Source organism: Cebus imitator, unplaced genomic scaffold (genome assembly GCF_001604975.1).
Source record: "Cebus imitator isolate Cc_AM_T3 unplaced genomic scaffold, Cebus_imitator-1.0 Scaffold123, whole genome shotgun sequence".
Classification (NCBI taxonomy): Eukaryota; Metazoa; Chordata; class Mammalia; order Primates; family Cebidae; genus Cebus; species Cebus imitator.
The window spans coordinates 3356328-3374377 of NW_016107438.1; the positions used below are offsets into that span (position 1 = coordinate 3356328).

At 59.4% G+C, this 18050-nt stretch overlaps 1 protein-coding gene across 2 annotated transcripts; it reads right to left on the minus strand.

The window, feature by feature from the left end:
- Positions 1-731: 731 nt before the first annotated feature.
- Positions 732-17847, minus strand: COL1A1 (collagen type I alpha 1 chain). Of its 2 annotated transcripts, XM_017540116.2 has the most exons (51): positions 17594-17847; positions 15932-16126; positions 15752-15786; positions 15614-15649; positions 15420-15521; positions 14668-14739; positions 14396-14440; positions 14181-14234; positions 13967-14020; positions 13413-13466; positions 13252-13305; positions 12864-12917; positions 12736-12780; positions 12566-12619; positions 12408-12452; positions 12182-12235; positions 11839-11937; positions 11706-11750; positions 11507-11605; positions 11320-11373; positions 11001-11108; positions 10854-10907; positions 10628-10726; positions 10411-10464; positions 10228-10326; positions 9591-9644; positions 9319-9372; positions 9162-9215; positions 8997-9050; positions 8505-8549; positions 8315-8413; positions 7921-8028; positions 7357-7464; positions 7077-7130; positions 6875-6928; positions 6559-6666; positions 6418-6471; positions 6238-6291; positions 5936-6097; positions 5728-5835; positions 5471-5578; positions 5314-5367; positions 5102-5209; positions 4701-4754; positions 4482-4589; positions 4095-4148; positions 3626-3733; positions 3251-3533; positions 2929-3119; positions 2397-2639; positions 732-2268 (listed from the first exon to the last, which is right to left on the minus strand). In XM_017540116.2, the coding sequence occupies exons 1-51, from the start codon at positions 17694-17696 to the stop codon at positions 2122-2124; spliced, it is 4395 nt and encodes a 1464-aa protein (XP_017395605.1). In that variant the 5' UTR covers positions 17697-17847; the 3' UTR covers positions 732-2121. The 2 variants fall into 2 exon arrangements, with proteins under 2 accessions (XP_017395605.1, XP_037598488.1); XM_037742560.1 differs by lacking the exons at positions 5728-5835; positions 5936-6097.
- Positions 17848-18050: the final 203 nt, after the last annotated feature.

Consider the following 18050-nt stretch of genomic DNA (forward strand, 5'->3'; position numbering starts at 1 on the left):
AGGACAGTGAGGAGGGAGCATACCTTCCTTGGGTCCCAAACCCTGGCCAGGCTCAGCAGACCCCTCTCCAGTTGCACTGCTCCTTTGGCAGGAGCTCAGAGTGGGTGAGGAGGGAGCAGAGGCCGTGTCAGTCCAGGGAGGGGCCCTCAGGTCCTCTTCATGGGGTCCACTCCCTTTCCCCTCCCAGTATCCATGAGCCTCCCACCGCCACCAACTGCAGGGTGTCCAGGGCAGTGGAGAGTGGATAGGCTTGAGCGGGAGTGGGCATGAGGTTTGGACAACCCCAGGTGTGAAGGGTATGTGTGTGTGTTGCACACGTGGGTTGCCTGTATGGTATTGCAGGGGAGAAGAGGATTTGGAAAACGTGCAAGGAGAATTACAAGAGATAGAAAATAAAAGAGGAGCCGGGCAAGGTGGCTCACGCCTGTAATCCCAGCAATTTGGGAGGCCAAGGCGAGTGGATCACGAGGTCAGGAGATCGAGACCATCCTGGCTAACACAATGAAACCCCGTCCCTATTAAAAAAACAAAAAACAAAAAAAGAGGAAAGAAAAGGTTTGAGGCATTAGAAGGGTGAGAGAAAAGGGAGGGGGCTATGGAGGAATCTAGAAGAGAATCAGGGAGGGAAAGGGCCGGAATGGAAGGCAAGCCCACCACCCCAAAGCCCCCTCCCCATGTCCCCCCCTCCCCCAACTCCAAAGAAGGAAATTAGGAGGCCACTGCCAGTGGTGTTTGGGTCATTTCCACATGCTTTATTCCAGCAATCAAAATAATTAAAAACATCTCAAATTATTATACACATACAAAATAGGTACAGAGTCTTTTGCTTCCTCCCACCCCTAGGGGGAAAAACTGCTTTGTGCTTTGGGAAATTATCTCTGAAACCCGGGAGAGAGGACGCAGGACAGACTAGGAGAGAGCCGGGAGGATGGGCTGCCGCTGTGGGAGGAGAGGGTTTCAGACGAGAGAGGTCGGAGAGCAGAGGCCTGAGAAGCCAGAGGCGGTGGAGAGGTTGAAAGTAAGCCGGGCTGGGCTGCAGCCGCACGCCTCTCCTCCCGTGTTAAATAGCACCTTTAGAAAATTCACAAGTCCCCATCCAAACAAAAAAAAAAAAAAAAAAAAAAAGAAAAATATCAAGGAATAAAAATAGACTGAACAAAAAGGAACATTTGCCGGCCTGGGGGGGCATCTAAATGTCTATAGCACCAGTAATTCCCTCCCCACCCTACCCCATCACATCCATGTAGCACCTTTGGTATAGAACGGGGAGCCGCTTCCACCCTGCCCCCATCCCCGCCCCCAGGCAGTTGCCCCGGTGACACATAAAGACAAGAACGAGGTAGTCTTTCAGCAACACAGTTACACAAGGAACAGAACAGTCTCTCCCGCCCAGCCCTGGGCACGAGGGATTGTCGCGCTTTCCCCGAATCCGATGTTTCCGCTTGCCGTAGCCCTTCCTGACTCTCCTCCGGACCCAGTGAGGGGCTGGTGGCTCCCTGGGCACGACCCCCTCAAAAACGAAGGGGAGATGTTGCTAGGGCCATGGGAGTGCCAGATGGGAAGGCTTCTTAGGCAGTCTGAGAACCCCAGGTCCCCCCAGTGTTTGGGGGTGCTGGGCAGGCAGGAGCGGGCTGAGGGTGGGGCCGCTGGGGTGTTTCAGCATCGTCTTTGGTTGCCGGGCAGACAATGCCTTGTTTCCTGTGTCTTCTGGGGAGACAGATTTGGGAAGGAGTGGAGGGGAGGCCCCAAGGCGGGGTGGAGAAAGGAGCAGAAAGGGCAGCATTGGGGTCTCATGAGCCCAACGGGCAGAAAGGACTTACCCCCGCATGGGTCTTCAAGCAAGTGGACCAAGCTTCCTTTTTTAAAAAGTTATTTATTTATTCTTTTTTTTTTTTTGGTAAGGTTGAATGCACTTTTGGTTTTTGGTCATGTTCGGTTGGTCAAAGATAAAAACTAAGTTTGAGAGATGAATGCAAAGGAAAAAAATATTTTCCAAAGTCCATGTGAAACTGTCTCCCATTTTTTGGCTTTTGAGGGGGTTCAGTTTGGGTTGTTTGTCTGTTTCCGGGTTGGGGGGAGAGTTGTTTGGGTGGGAGGGAGCCAGGTTGGGATGGAGGGAGTTTACAGGAAGCAGGCAGGGCCAACGTCGAAGCCGAATTCCTGGTCTGGGGCGCCAATGTCCAAGGGGGCCACATCGATGATGGGCAGGCGGGAGGTCTTGGTGGTTTTGTATTCGATCACTGTCTTGCCCCAGGCTCCAGTGTGACTCTGGGGTGGGGCAGAGACAACGGGAGGGGCATTACCACGTGGGAGTGATGGAGGGAGGCTGCCATGGCCTGCCCAAAGGGCTCAAGTCCAGAGAGGGGGGGCCCTGCCTGGGGATTCCGGGGACTCACCGTGCAGCCATCGACGGTGACGCTGTAGGTGAAGCGGCTGTTGCCCTCGGCGCGGATCTCGATCTCGTTGGAGCCCTGGAGGAGCAGAGCCTTCTTGAGGTTGCCAGTCTGCTGGTCCATGTAGGCCACGCTGTTCTTGCAGTGGTAGGTGATGTTCTGGGAGGCCTCGGTGGACATCAGGCGCAGGAAGGTCAGCTGGATGGCCACATCGGCAGGGTCGGAGCCCTCGCTGCCATACTCGAACTGCAGGGGAGGGGAGGGAGGGAGGAGTGAGCCGCTGTGTGGGAACCTGTAGTCCTGACTGGCCTCCCTGTCCGGGGCCCTCAGAGAGCTGCCCAATGCACCTTCTATTGAGAGGGGCCACCACCTGCCCGTAGGCAGCCTGTGTCTGAACCACTATCAGGGACCCGGGACCCCTACCTCCCAGCCCAGCTCTGTCCATCACCCTTAGCAGAAACCTACTCCAGCACTTCATGTCCCTTCTGGGCGCTGGGCTAGCCCCTCTCCTGGCTCTGAGGTCCAGCTCACGCACCTGGAATCCGTCGGTCATGCTCTCGCCAAACCAGACGTGCCTCTTGTCCTTGGGGTTCTTGCTGATGTACCAGTTCTTCTGGGCCACGTTGGGCTGAGTGGGGTACACGCAGGTCTCACCAGTCTCCATGTTGCAGAAGACCTTGATGGCATCCAGGTTGCAGCCTTGGTTGGGGTCAATCCAGTACTCTCCTGTGGTAGGGCAGGCAAGGTGGGGTCAGGGAAGGGGGCAGCCAGCACCATACGGTAGGGGGCACACATGGGCATGCAGACCCTGGCATGGCAGGAGTAGGAGGGAGGGGGAGGCTAGGGCAGGGCCTCACCACTCTTCCAGTCAGAGTGGCACATCTTGAGGTCGCGGCAGGTGCGGGCGGGGTTTTTGCGGCTGCCCTCGGGGCTCCGGATGTTCTCGATTTGCTGGCTCAGGCTCTTGAGGGTGGTGTCCACCTCGAGGTCACGGTCACGAACCACATTGGCATCATCAGCCCGGTAGTAGCGGCCACCATCGTGAGCCTTCTCTTGAGGTGGCTGGGGCAGGAAGCTGAAGTCGAAACCAGCGCTGGGAGGACCAGGGGGACCAGGAGGGCCAGGAGGTCCAGGGGGACCCTGCACAGAGAGGGAGGAGAGTGGGGATTACTGGCATCCGAGTGCTTTGGGGGCTGGAGGGCCATGAGCAGAGGGGATGAGGGGCTACGTACAACAGGACCAGCATCACCAGTGCGACCGCGAGGACCAGGGGGCCCGATGGGGCCTGGGAGACCGTTGAGTCCATCTTTGCCAGGAGCACCAGCAGAGCCAGGGGGACCCTGGAGTGGGAGGACTGGTTTGAGAAAGGCTGCCAGAAGCCCCAACAACCCCAGCTCTGGAGGAGAAGCCCACCACCCTCCCTGCGGGCTCTGGCTCCATGGCCTCATACAGCCAGCCTCGGCCTCTTTCTCTAAGACGTGTCATAGCTCCTTCCAGCAGCTGAGCCAGGAGAGGATGGACTGGGGAGCTGAGAGGCCAAGGCTAGACCAGATTGTTTGTTCAGGATTCTTCCTCCCTTTGCCCATTCTCTGTCCCTCAACCGTTTTCCAGAGAGGCAAAGGGTGCCTGGGTCCCTGGCAAAGGGCCCTGAGTGAGCCTGGGCTTGGGGATCAGGAAGTGGAGAGAGAAGGCATGACTTACTCGGGGACCAGCAGGACCAGAGGCTCCAGAGGGACCTTGTTCACCAGGAGAGCCCTGAAGGACAGATACAAAGGCAATTCAGGCCCAGTGTGGGTCAAATGTAGCCAGAGGGCCTGGCTGGAGAGATGAGGGCAGCGTGGGCAACCCATACCCCTTCGTTATTCTGGAAATCTAGCCCCAGGGTGTTTGTGGGCTGAGACATCTCCCATCATCCCTCTCTGTGCATCCCTCACCCTCTCAGAAGCTATCCGGAGATGCCCATCAATCTTCAGACCCCAGTTCCCACTAGGGAGGGGTCCCCCTATCCAGAGGGGGAAACTGAGACAAAGCTCCTCCTCCTGTCACGCAGCACAGCATGAATGCTGGGGAGGGACTGAGCATACTCACAGGAGGGCCAGGGGGACCCTGGAGGCCAGAGAAGCCACGGTGACCCTTTATGCCTCTGTCACCCTGTTCGCCAGTCTCGCCCTTGTCACCACGGGGGCCTTGGGGTCCCTAGAAGAGAGAAGAGACAAACCATCGGGTGGAAGTTCCACTGGCATTGAGTGGGGCACTGTCGGCATCTGTAGGGTTCTGAAGTCATGGGGGACACAGCAGGGTACTTACAGCGGGGCCACGGGCACCAACAGGGCCGACAGGACCGGCGGGACCAGCGGGACCCTGGGGAGAGAAGGAGAGCATGAGATCTGGGCCAGGCAGGCCGAGGCTGGGGCTGCGGGGTGAGGCCTCCCCGCTGCTGGATCTCTCTCCTCAGCTCCCTCCCACTGTGGCCATCTCTCCCGACCCCAGGGAAACCTCCCCGCTGCAATCTTCACGGGAGCTGGGGCCAACCCACAGGAGAGGGAACTTGGGCTGAGCTTTAGCTCAGTGTTTGCATTAAGTCCCTGACATCGTGCAGGATCTCCTTTCCCCCGCTGCCTGAGTGAAGTCTGACACCCATCCTTCTAAGGAGGCCTGGAGAGTCTCTGGCCTAACCAGATGCAGGGAGCTGGAGTCCAGCTACTTACAGTCTCACCACGATCACCACTCTTGCCAGCAGGGCCAACGGGGCCAGGGGCACCAGGAGCACCAGGAGCACCAGGGGGTCCAGCGGGGCCGCTCTCACCACGGTCACCCTGGCGGGGGAAGCAGAGGAGTATGGGTCAGCCCCAGCCGAAGGGCCAGGATGGGGCGGGGAAGCAGCAGACAAGGCTGTGGCCATGGAGTACTGCCATCTAACCTTGGGGCCAGGAGAGCCATCTCGTCCAGGGGAACCTTCAGCGCCAGGAGCTCCCTGCAGAGAGAGAGAGAAGTGAGAGTCAACCGGGGAAGAGGGCTCAGGCAAGGCCACAGTGGCCATGCTGCAGGTACTGGCACGGAGGCTGGGGACTGCTCACCTCACGTCCAGATTCACCAGGGGGTCCGGCCAATCCAGGGGGGCCCATGGGACCAGGGGGACCACGTTCACCACTTGCTCCAGAGGGACCTTGTTTGCCAGGTTCACCCTAAGGGAGAAGAAAGAGTCAGGCCAGAGGTAGGGTCTGGGAGGACTCTTGAGTCCCTTGAGGTCATCTCTACCAAATCTGTCCTCCTTGGCTCCATCCCCCTTCAAGTCCTGTGACAGTTTTTCACCCCAAGGTGAGGGGGCACTTACAGAGGGGCCAGGAAGACCAGGGAAGCCTCTTTCTCCTCTCTGACCAGGCAGGCCGACCACACCACGCTGTCCAGCAATACCTTGAGGTCCGGGAGTACCAGGAGCACCCTGTGGGAGGCAAATGGGGGTGAGGTGCTGGACAGAGGGACAGGGACCCTCCCCAGCTCTGGACGCCACCAGAGCTGCAGAGATCGGAGCTAGCACTTACAGCAGGTCCATCGGCACCAGGGGATCCCTTCTCGCCAGCAGGGCCAGGGGGGCCAGGAGGGCCAACTTCACCAGGACGTCCAGCAGGGCCAGTCTCACCACGGGGACCTTTGCCGCCTTCTTTGCCAGCAGGACCAGGAGGGCCAGGGGGTCCAGCATTTCCCTGGATGGGGATAGGAGGGGCTCTCAGGCTCTAGGCGGCTCTGGCGCATCACCGGGTTCTCAGTTGGGCCCACCATCCTTCTGGCAGCCTGTGCCCGCCACCCCCAACCTAGAGCAATGGGCTCCACTGCAGAGACTTACAGAGGGGCCAGGAGGACCGACTCGGCCAGCAGCACCAGGGAAACCAGTAGCACCCTGGCAGGAGAGAACAGAGGAACGGTCAGAGGGAGAACAGCCAACTCACCTGACCCAGCTGCCCTCACCTGCCAGCGGTGCCTGAGGAGAGGGGAGAGGCTCAGCAGAGAGGCGGGCGATACTCACAGGGGGACCAGCGCTGCCGCGAGCACCTTTGGGTCCAGGAGCACCAACGTTACCCTGTGGGAGAGCACAGAGGCATCAAGCCTGGGCCCATCCTGGGTCCCAGCCCACCAGCATCGCGGGCACAGAGGGTGAGCGACTCACAATGGGGCCAGGGGGTCCAGCGGGTCCGGCAGGGCCAGGGGGACCAGCATCGCCTTTAGCACCAGCATCTCCAGGTTCGCCTTTAGCACCGGGTTGGCCATCAGCACCCTGGGGGAGGAAGCAGGGCAGTGAGTGGAGGGAAGGAGGCTGGAGTTTCCACTGGTTGGGGGAGGAGCAATAACTGAGGCAGGAAGATGCTTAGGTAGGAAATGATCCCCTCTCCACCCTTCTCCCCCAAGGAGGGCGGATGCCTTTGGCCTCATTCAGTTCCAGGTCCCAGTCAGTGATGAAAAATGAGGAGGGTCTTGGTACTCACAGGGGGGCCAGCGAAGCCAGCAGGCCCGGGGGGACCGGGCTCACCACGGTCTCCCTAGAAGAAAAGGAGGAGAATTGGAGAGATGCGCTGATACAGGGGAAGGTGGGGATGGGGTGAGGGGAGAGGCACAGACAGGGCCAGGGTGCTGTGTGAAGGCAGGGAAGGGCCAAGTGTGGGGTCTTAAAAGGTCTTCTATACTTACGGGGGCACCACGAGCTCCAGTGGGACCAGCAGGGCCACTGGGACCAGATTCACCCTGAGAGCAAGGGACAAGAGGCTTGGGGTCAGGGGCCTCCCCTGAACACTCCCAGCAGATGACCCCAGGAAAGCCTCCCCTCCCTCTGGTCCCTCCAGCTTCCCGGGTTGCCAGCTCAGTTTGACAAGACCTGCTCTCTTCACCCCACCCAAGCCCACGGAACCATGCCCAGGCCTGCTGGGAAGGCTATGTGTTAGGGCAGAAGGAGGGGAGGCGGCCACCTCACCTTGTCACCGGGGGCACCAGCAGGGCCAGGAGGACCAATGGGGCCAGTTAGACCACGGACGCCATCTTTGCCAGGAGAGCCATCAGCACCTTTGGGACCAGCATCACCCTACAGACATGGATAAGCTTGAGACTTCCAGCATGGGGTGAGGAGGTGACCTACAGTGTTTGGCTTGTGTCTGGGTTTCCTGAGAGGCCTTCCGCAGCTCTGCCCTGCCTCCCTCTGGGCCAAGGACTCAAATATCCTTTCAGGAAAAAGGGTTGCTGCCTGGAGACTCAGGAGGAAGTGAGGTTAAGAGGCCCCTGACTTGTGTAGCGGGATGAATCCGGGAGCCTCCATCAAGGAGATGCCCCCACCTCTTATCACCATGGTAACTCATGGGGAGAGACGGGCCTGGACCACAAGGAGAGGATTCATCAGCAGAGAGGCCAGAGGGGAAGAGGGGAGGATTAGGGAGAAGAGCGGCAGATCCCAGGGAGAAGGAGAGACGTTGAAGGATCAAAGCAGGCAGGGATGGGAGCCACAGAGGGCTCAGGGGAGGGGGAAGGTTGAACTTGAACTTACTCTGTCACCCTTAGGCCCTGGAAGGCCAGCTGCACCACGTTCACCAGGCATTCCCTGAAGGCCAGGGGCGCCCTGGCTACCGGGGGCTCCAGGAGCACCAGCATCACCCTATATGACAACCAGGAAGACTGGAGTGAGACCTGGGGTCCCAAGAGTGGGTCACAGCCCTCGGCCCCACTTGGCATCTCCTAGGCTTGGTTCCGAGGCCAGACAGGAACCAAGACGAAAAGATGAAAAGGACAAACTTTAGGCTGTGTGGCCCCTACCCTGGTCTTGTCCCTGCCTCCCGCACCCTATCTCCATGGCTCTGGTCATAGTCGGTCACCCCTGCTGTGGGGTGGGTGAGACCTGGCCCCGGGGCTGCTGGCCAGAGCCCCTTCCATGCCGCACTCACCTTAGCACCATCGTTGCCGGGAGCACCGTTGGCCCCACGGGGACCAGCAGGACCAGGGGGACCTTGCACACCACGCTCGCCAGGGAAGCCTCTCTCGCCCTAGAAGGGAAGGTAGGGCGTGTGATGGCTGCTCTGGAGACAGGGCCAAGTACAAGCCACCTGACAGATGCAGCAAGAGAGGCCTACTTACTCTTGCTCCAGAGGGGCCGGGGGCACCGAGATCTCCGGGAACACCCTGAGGGGGAGGAAGGGAGGAACAGGCAGTGAGCGAAACCTACCTGGGGCCACTCTGCTGGAAACCACTCTCCCTCCTCCTGGGGGCTGGTGTGATTTGAGGTGAACCCCTGCTCTGCACTGACCTGGGATGATCCCAAACAGCCCCTCTTCCCCCTGGGGATGTGTCAGAGGCCTCCTCTTCCCCAAATTGTGGGCCAAGATTTATCAATAGAACGGTTGTGGGAAAGCCACAGAGTATTCCAGCAACTCTTATGAGAAGTTGCCCAGACTAGCAATCATGCAGCCCTCCACTTGCCTCTGTGCCGCTCCCTTCGTGGTAGGAAGTTCTTTCTGGCATCTAACCTCAACGTCTCTAGCTGATGGCTGTCTGATTAGCTAAGAGCAGGGGCCTGTCCCCTCGGATTCTTTACACCTCCCACTCTTCTGGCAGACTGCTCCCTCTTACCTGTTCACCAGGTTTGCCTGCTTCACCGGGAGGACCAGCGGGTCCAGGGAGACCCTGTAGGAGGGAAATGGGGGAACGAGGGGGGGAAGGTTTAGAATCTGGAAGGGACCAAAGAGGTGTTTCCCACCCCTACCTTCCAGCACCCTGACAGCCACGAGGCCTCACCTGGAATCCGGGGGAGCCAGCAGGGCCTTGTTCACCTCTCTCGCCAGCAGGACCCTGCACAGAGAGAATGCTGCGGTCACGGGGAGGCCGAGGAGACGAGGGGCCAAGGGCATCTCCCCTTTCCTGCTCCCCAGATCTCCCCATCATGGACACTCACAGCAGGGCCAGGGGGTCCCTGAGCTCCAGCCTCTCCATCTTTGCCAGCAGGACCCTGCGGGGAGAGAGCGAAGGGGAACTCAGGCTTGGGAGGCCCTGAGCAGCAGGGGAAGAGGGGCAGGTGGGCAGGGCCTGGGGTCCTGGACAAAGCTGACCCCGCTGGGGGCCTCTGATGCGTCGTGAGGACTGTGGCCTCTAGCACCCTCTCTGCAGGGAGGAGAAAGTGCCAGGGCAGGGACAGGAAGGGGGTCGGGATGGAAAGGAGATACTTACGACAGCGCCGGGGGGTCCAGGAACACCTCGCTCTCCAGCCTTGCCGGGCTCTCCCTGCGGAGAAGGGGAGTTAGGGTTGAGGGGGCTGCAGTGAGAAGCCAGGGCCTGCTGGGGCCTCCCATTTACTCTGAGTGGGACTTTCTACGGGACTTGCTTTTCAAAAGACTCTCCTGTTTGGCCCCCAGGGAATGCCCCTGCAGGCGCTCCTTGCTGGGCCCCTCTGAGCCCACTCCTCCCAAGATGCCCTTCCAGGATCCCCCTGCTCACCCCACCCCCCACCTTCCTCCTATGCGCTGCCCACTGTGGCCCACACCACAAAGACCTTTTATCTCCTCTGCTATCTCCTTTTGAACTTTGAAGAACCCACCAAGATTGGGGGTGTCACATCCAAGGCCTGTCCTGTCCCCATGTGTGTGGGGTGGAGGGCCACAAACAACACTTATTTCCAGGGACAGAGCAGTGGTCATGGAGCCTAGAGAAGTCTTTCATTTTAGAGATAGGGAGATGGAGGTCCTGAAAGCGACTGTGAGTGGTCACACGGCAGATCAGCGGCGGAGCTGAGCCCAGAGCCCAGGACTCCTTCGCATCCCCGGTGTGGCCGTCGCTGGCTCTTCATCGATCCTCACTAAATACTCACAGCAGCACCTTTAGGTCCAGGAAATCCCATCACACCAGCCTGACCACGGGCACCAGGGGGGCCTGGGGGTCCAGGGCGACCATCTTGACCAGCGGGACCCTAGGGATGGAGGCACGAAAGCAGCGGTAAGGATGGGGGAGGCAGACAGGAGAGTGGGAAGGGGCTTGGGGGAGTGATACTTACAGGGGGGCCAGTTTTGCCATCAGGACCAGGGCTGCCAGGGCTTCCAGTCAGACCCTAGGGAGGCGGAAAGTTACGAGTGGGATTGAGGAAGAGGCATGATGGAGTAGGGGAGGACTCCAGAGGGCAGACCCTGGGCTGGCTCCAGGACGCCTCATCCCAGACCCCACACGGGATGGTCAGGGCCTGGCCAAGCCTGGCCGAAGGGCTGGGGCCTCACCTTGGCACCAGGCAGGCCAGCTTCACCGGGACGACCAGCTTCACCAGGAGATCCTTTGGGGCCAGCAGGGCCAGGAGAACCACGTTCACCAGCAGGACCCTGGTTGGGGGAAGTCGCAAGGAACAGTTAGAGTCTCAAGTTTGTGGCTCTTTGCCACGGGCCAGCAGAGGAAGAGGCTGCCCAGGGAGCGGCCAGGTCAGACCCCCTGGCCTCAAGGAGAGGTTACCTTGGGACCAGCAACACCATCGGCGCCAGGGAAACCACGGCTACCAGGTCCACCCTGCGGGAGAAGAGGAGGCCAGTGAGCTCAGAGACACACAGGCACCAGCCAGGCACTGGGGTGGAGTGGGAGAGGGCAGGCAGGGGCACTCACACGCTCGCCAGGGGGTCCGGGCAGGCCAGTGGGTCCGGGTTCACCTCGGGCTCCTCGCTTTCCTTCCTCTCCAGCAGGGCCAGGGGGTCCTTGAACACCAACGGGGCCCTGGAGAGGGCCAAGAGGGGGGCGGCTTGTGGTGAGGGGCCATCCTGTGCCAGCTTCAGAGCCGGCTGAGGCTGGGCCGGCAGCATCACAGGTTCCTGGGGGTGGGGCAGGGGCTCCCCGAGAATACTAGGGGCTCTTCTTTCTGGATCTCCCTCAGGGCCTCCCGGGGCAGGGGGGGCTGGGCTGCAAGAAGGAGAGCAGGGGGACTTACGGGTTCTCCTTTGGCACCAGTGTCTCCCTTGCTGCCGGGAGCACCAGGTTCACCCTGCAAGCGAAGAGAAGAAGAGGATGAGCTGAGAGTTGGGGTGCTCAGTTGACCTGCATCTTCCTGCTCCCCAGATGAGAGCCGCACTGGAGCCAGTGCATGAGGCGGGCAGAAAGGAGAGGTTGGTACTCACGCTGTTACCCTTGGGACCAGGAGGGCCGCCGGGGCCCTGGGGTCCAGAGGGGCCTCGGGCACCAGGGAAGCCAGGAGCACCAGCAATACCAGGAGCGCCCTGTGGGAGGCAGACAGACAGGTGAGCCCAGGAGCAGAGGGCATGGGGCAGGCAGGCTGCAGGCAGCAAGGATGGGACGGAAGCCTGGCAGGATACTTACATTGGCACCTTTAGCACCAGGCTGTCCGTCAGCACCAGGGTTTCCCTGTGGCAGAGAGAAAAGAGTGTGGGTGACAGGTAAGGACTCTCAGGTTAGAAAGTGCCACAGGGGACGCTGAGGCGGGGACACTTACAGCAGGGCCGGCAGCACCAGCAGGGCCAGGGGGGCCAGGCTCACCACGCACACCCTGGGGACCTTCAGAGCCTCGGGGTCCTTGGGGACCAGCTTCACCCTGGATCAGAAGAAAGGGCATATCAGAAGCCATCCTGGGAGACCCAGCGGTGCCTCTCTGGATGGCAGAAGGAAGGGGAGACAGGGACAGGAGAGCATGATCAGGACTCTAAGATCAGAGATGGGGACCCCAGGACAAAGCTTTCCCCGCTCTCCTGCCACTCTGGGTCTCTTTTGTTGCGGAACAGGGAGACGTGAACCCCTTGGCCCATGAGGGTCATGCTCAGAGGAGAGCAGGGTCTCACCTTAGCACCAACAGCACCAGGGAAGCCAGCAGGACCAGCGGGGCCAGTGGGACCCTGTGAATGAAATGGGGATGTTAGCGAGAAGGAAGATGGCAGCTCCAAGTCATACCCTGGGACAGAAGTCCTGGCGTTCAGACCAACATAACCCACCCCCAGTGTCAGTCCTGAGAGCAGACACTGAGACCCTCCCCACTCCCAGGCCCTGAGGCCCACGGGCCACACTCACAGGGGGGCCAGCAGCACCAGTAGCACCATCATTTCCACGAGCACCCTGCGGGAGAGAAGGGAAGCCCTCTTGAGTCCACTGAGCACTGGCCAGTCCCTAGAGCTCAGGGGAGCCCCTTTCAGAGCCCAGAGGTACCCCACGGGGCCAGGAGTACTTACAGCAGGGCCAGGGGGTCCAGGGCGACCTCTCTCACCAGGCAGACCACGGGGGCCCTGACAACCAAACCAAGAGCAGTCAGATGAGATGGGAGGCAGCCTTGTTCCCCCAGGCCTCCATTTTGCCCCTGCATCCTGCCCTGTCTCTGTCCTCTGGAACTGGGCACACTCACCATCTGACCAGGAGCTCCATTTTCACCAGGGCTGCCGGGCTCACCCTGTAGAACAGATAATGAATGAGAAATGTGTTCATGGTGGGACTCAGGGGACGTGAAGGACCGTGGTTCAGACAGCCTCTTACCTTGGGACCAGCAGGACCAGCATCTCCCTTGGCACCATCCAACCCACTGAAGCCCTAAAGCAGGAGAGAGGTAGAAGGTCAGGACCTGCAGAGGGGCAGACCATCTTGGCACCCACCCAGACCTGAGAAAGAGCCTTGGGAGGTCAGCACCGCCATCCCCGTGTTTCTGAGCTAGACTAAACCCCAACTGGCTCAAGACCTCACCCAATCCTTTAACTGGGACTGCTTCCCACAGAGGGAGGTGCCTTTGGATGTCCACTCTCTGGCCCTTGGGACTTCTGCGGCTGCCACCCACCATGATGCACCCAGGACCTTTCAGGGAAGGGGCTGGGATTGGACAGTGGGATGCTAGCGACTGGGGAGCTTCAATGACTCAAAGGGAACTCACTCTGTGTCCCTTCATTCCAGGGAGGCCAGCTGTTCCGGGCAATCCTCGAGCACCCTGGAGAGAAATAAAGAAGAGGATGAGGAAGGGCCATTAGAATACGCCACCATGAAGCCAGCTCCTAAATGACACCCAAGTGCAGTGAAGCCTAGCCCCCTGCTTACCTGAGGCCCAGGAGGCCCACGCTCACCAGGACGACCAGGTTTCCCAGCTTCCCCCTGAGTGGGAGAGAAAAGACTATCACGCCCCTGCCTCCCCACCACTGCCCAGGGGCTGGAAAAGTGAGGAAGGTCTCAGTCTTCTTTGGACTGTTGCAGGTCAGGTTTGGGGGCCCAGAATCTTATATTTGAATCTACAGCTCAGTGTAAATCTACAGTGAAACTTTATTTGGTGAAATCTGAGTGCCTCTAAAGGAATTTCTGTTTAATTCTGTCACCAGCATTTTAATCTCACCATCTGTACACCAATTTCCCTGGAGGGATGGAGTCGGGGATTGCTCTAAGGTGGCTGGGGTGAGGAGAACAGTCACCTTGTCAGGGACCTGGGGGAATCATCTCACTAAGCGGAAAGGTTATTATTCAAGGGCAGTCCGTGCATTGGAAACGACTTGCCCTCCTTTTGCTGAGTATTGCTCCCAAAGGTGGTGGAGTGGAAATGACAGGACCCAACCCATGGTGGCCATGAGGCCAGATGGTATCTTCTTTCTGGGGATACTTACATCATCTCCGTTCTTTCCAGGGGGGCCAGGGGGACCTCGGGGACCCATGGGACCCTAGAAAAGATAGAAGAGGTGGTTAGAATAAGGATAAGAATAAAAGGGGAAGGCTGGGATTGGAGGGGAGACGTGAGGAAGACCCCAGGCCTGGGGTTTCTTCGATAGGAGAATCTGTGTGTTTGTAGAGGGAATGTGTATCGGTATAGAAAGAACTTACTGAAGCTCCAGGCTCGCCAGGCTCACCAGGGGGACCTTGGAAGCCTTGGGGACCCTTGAGAAGACGGAAAAAAAGATGGGGTTAGAAGGCTGGTCCCTGCCAACTTTCTCCAATCTTACCAAGAGATGTCTGAGCATCTCCCCTGCCCTCATCCCAGTCTTCCCTCCAAAAGACCAAAGCCCAAAGAGGCATATGAAGACCTCCTGGATACTCACAGGTGAACCAGGGGGGCCAGGGAGACCACGAGGACCAGAAGGACCCTATAGAAGGAGGAAAAAGGGGGGGCATGGTGATCCCTCTGCAGGAAAGCACATGGGTGGAATCATTCACACCTGTTGGGACCACCCAGCCATCCTGCATCCTCTCTGGGCTCTGAGGTCCCAAAGGTGATCCTGACCTCCCAAGCTGTCTTTGCCAGCCGCCTATGCCCACCTTCTCTGGATACCCATTGTCCCTTCTGTTATCCCTGCTCCCCCTGCTGGCTCACCATGGGGCCAGGCACGGAAATTCCTCCTGTTGATTTCTCATCATAGCCATAAGACAGCTGGGGAGCAAAGTTCTAGAACAAACAAGAGAAGTCAGGGTCAGGACAGTGAATTGAAGGGCAGGAGATGGCACTGAGGATGGAAGAAGCTGACATCATGCACTTCCTGGTGTGATGTGCTGAGAAGAACAACATTGCTTGGGAGATAGTCCTGCCAAAAATGCATCCCTGCATCTAATCTAATCAGACAATCCCAAACTGAGAAACAGTCTGCAAAACAACCGGATTCTTCAAAACTTCAAGTGCCATGAAAGACAGAGAAAGTCTGAGGAACGTTCCACATGTGTGGAAACTAGACCCATGACAGGGTGTGGGGGTGGAATCTATAAAGGACATTATTGGGACATCGGTGAACTTTAAACATGAACCGCACATTAGAGAATGAATGTAATCATTGTGCTATGCTCAGTTAAGAGAATGCTCTTGTTTTTAGGAAAAGCACACCAAGTATTTAGGAGCAAAGGAGCCTGACAGTAGCAACTTACTCAAACAGTTCAGGAAAAAAAAAAAAACATATACATAAACAGAGACTAATAAAGTACATGTCACAAACTGTGAAGGGTATGTGAGAGTTTTCCATAGGATTCCTGCAACTTTCCCGTAAGTTTGAAATTATCTCAAAGTATAAAATTATTTCATCTGTCAAAAAACAAAAACTAAACGGGAGAGTGGACACACAAGGCCTCTCCACTTACTCCTCCGAGGCCAGGGGGTCCGGGAGGTCCGGGGGGTCCAGGGGGTCCGGGAAGTCCAGGCTGTCCGGGGATGCCATCTCGGCCAGGGGGGCCTGCGGGTCCCTGCAGGGGGAGAGGGCGGGGCCGGGGTGAGCGCGGGGCCGGGAGCCACGCCCACCTGCAGCTCCCGGCAGCCCAGAGAGCGCAACGCTTACCCTTGGACCTCGGGGGCCAGTGTCTCCCTTGGGGCCCTGTGGGATTAGGGGAGAAGAAACAAGAGGCCAGGTTAGAGAAAGGAGGACCGTGAGGAGTCACGGGCGTCGGAGGGGCAAAAGTCGAGGGCAGGAGATTACCTCGACGCCGGTGGTTTCTTGGTCGGTGGTGACCTCTAGGGGGAGAAGAGACGCGCGTTAGAGCCAGGGTTTGCTAAGGCCGTTCCCGGCGGCAGGGTCTCCAGCAGGCAAGGCCAGCGGCCTCTGACCTGCCCCAGCCCCAGCCCCAGCCCCAGCCCCAGGCCCCGGGCGCCGCCGCACCTGAGCCGTCGGGGCAGACGGGACAGCACTCGCCCTCGGGGATTTCGGCTCCGGGGCAGTTCTTGGTCTCATCACAGATCACGTCATCACACAACACCTTGCCGTTGTCGCAGACGCAGATCCGGCAGGGCTCGGGTTTCCACACGTCTCGGTCATGGTACCTGAGGCCGTTCTGTACGCAGGTGATTGGTGGGACTGGGACAGGCGGAGGAAGAGGGGCGTTGTCAGGAGGCTGGGACCCCCACCTCGGGCTCCAAGACCCCCACTTTAATCACCTTTCCCCCTGATCTAAGAGGCACACTTGGGCTTTTCACTTCCTGCCCCTCCCCCCGGTTCCTCTTTCCTCAAATCCTTAAAAGCTCGCCTGCTCCTCATCAGCGCCGGTGACAGCGCCGAGGCGCCTGGCCAGGGAGGCTGTAACTCTTTCCAGTTCTCAGGAATTTAAACAAAGCTTTAGGCCGTGGTGGCTTCCAACTCCAACCTCAGCCCATTGGCGCTGAAGCCAAGTGAAATAAAAACCGCAGCGTGGGGGGGGCGGGGAGGGGAAGAAGGAGGGGCCTATCGCGAGGGCAGGCTCGTGGGGAGTGGCCTGCGTGGTGGGGACTGGAGGAGGGCGCGGGAGGAGAGGAGGGAGGTCCAGCCCTCATCCCGCCCCCATTCCCGGGGCAGGTGAGTGGCGGGGGCGGGGCTAGGAGAATGGGAGCGGCTGATTGAAGTCCCCCCAAGACTTGAATTGTACCTCCAAATTAGGAGACACCCTAATCTCCAGCACCTAGACATCTTAAAAGCCTGCTCTCGCAGCCATTCCCAGTCCCCCAAAGCCAGTGAGTGCCTCCGGGTCACTTTTTAGCCAAAGAACCAAAAAGTCCGCAAATAGTCCAGAAGTTAGCTAACCACTCCCACCGCGCTAGCGGCTCCCCAGACGGCCACTAGGTGGCGGGCAACGCCAAGCAACGGGACTGGGGCGGGGCCAACCTCGCCGGCCGGGCCACCTCTTTAAGAGGCTGGGGCTGCCCCATCCTCTGCTTTACTTTCCAGATCTAGAGGTGGGGTCCGCACCGAGCAAAAACCCAACTCTTCCCGCTGCGGCTCCTCCCCAAGAAGCGCTGGACAGGGAGGTGCAGTGCGCAGCATCGGTCAGCAGGGGGCGCAAAGACCCCACCCCGCCAAGTCCACGCCAAAGTTTCTCATCCTCCACCCGCCCACGCTCCGCGCCCCCTCCCCCGCGGCCCAGCACCCCGCGGCCCAGCAGCAGTCTGGCCCGCAGAGAGGGCAATCTTTCCTTATGAATCATCCCACAGCCTTTCCGATCGCTTCTACATCTTGGGCTTCAAATCCCCCGCTCGGCGCCCCCATCCCATCTTCGACGTGCTTCCCCCACTCTGCACCCAGATCCCCACTTTCCCAGTTGCGCGCTCGGGATTCTCTCCTGCACCAACGCATGCCGCGCTCCACCCTCACCTCCAACTCCTGGGGCGCGCTCACCCCCAACCTCCCCAGGATGAGCTCCCTCCTCTCTCAGGGTGCCCAGGAAGAGCCCTCATCATCTCCCATTCCCGTCTTCGGAGCATCCACGTCTCCGTTTAAGCCGCGGCGCCCGGGACCAAGCGCAAGGCACGATAAAGAGGAGTATCCCTGCACTCCCAAAAGTTTGGGACTTACTGTCTTCGTCTTGGCCCTCGACTTGGCCTTCCTCTTGGCCGTGCGTCAGGAGGGCGGCGGCCGCTAAGAGGAGCAGGAGCCGGAGGTCCACAAAGCTGAACATGTCTAGACCCTAGACATGTAGACTCTTTGCGGCTGGGGAGGGGGTTAGCGTCCGCTCATGCGTGGCCTCACACTCCGCGTGCCTCCTGCTCCGACCCCGAGGAGAAACTCCCGTCTGCTCCGACGACTGGCCCGGGCCCCTTTTATACTATCCTGATCCAGCGCAGGGAGGAACCCTGCCCTTCGGATAGGGGGAGCCGGCCGCCCGTCCCCCAGCCAATCAGAGCTGCCTGGCCCGGCCCCCAATTTGGGTGTTGGAATGGAGAGGGGTAGGAGGAGGGAAGGGAGTCCACCCCACATTCTCCCCCTCCGCAGCTCTGCCTCCCCAGCCCCCAGCCTAGCCTGGACCAGAGGT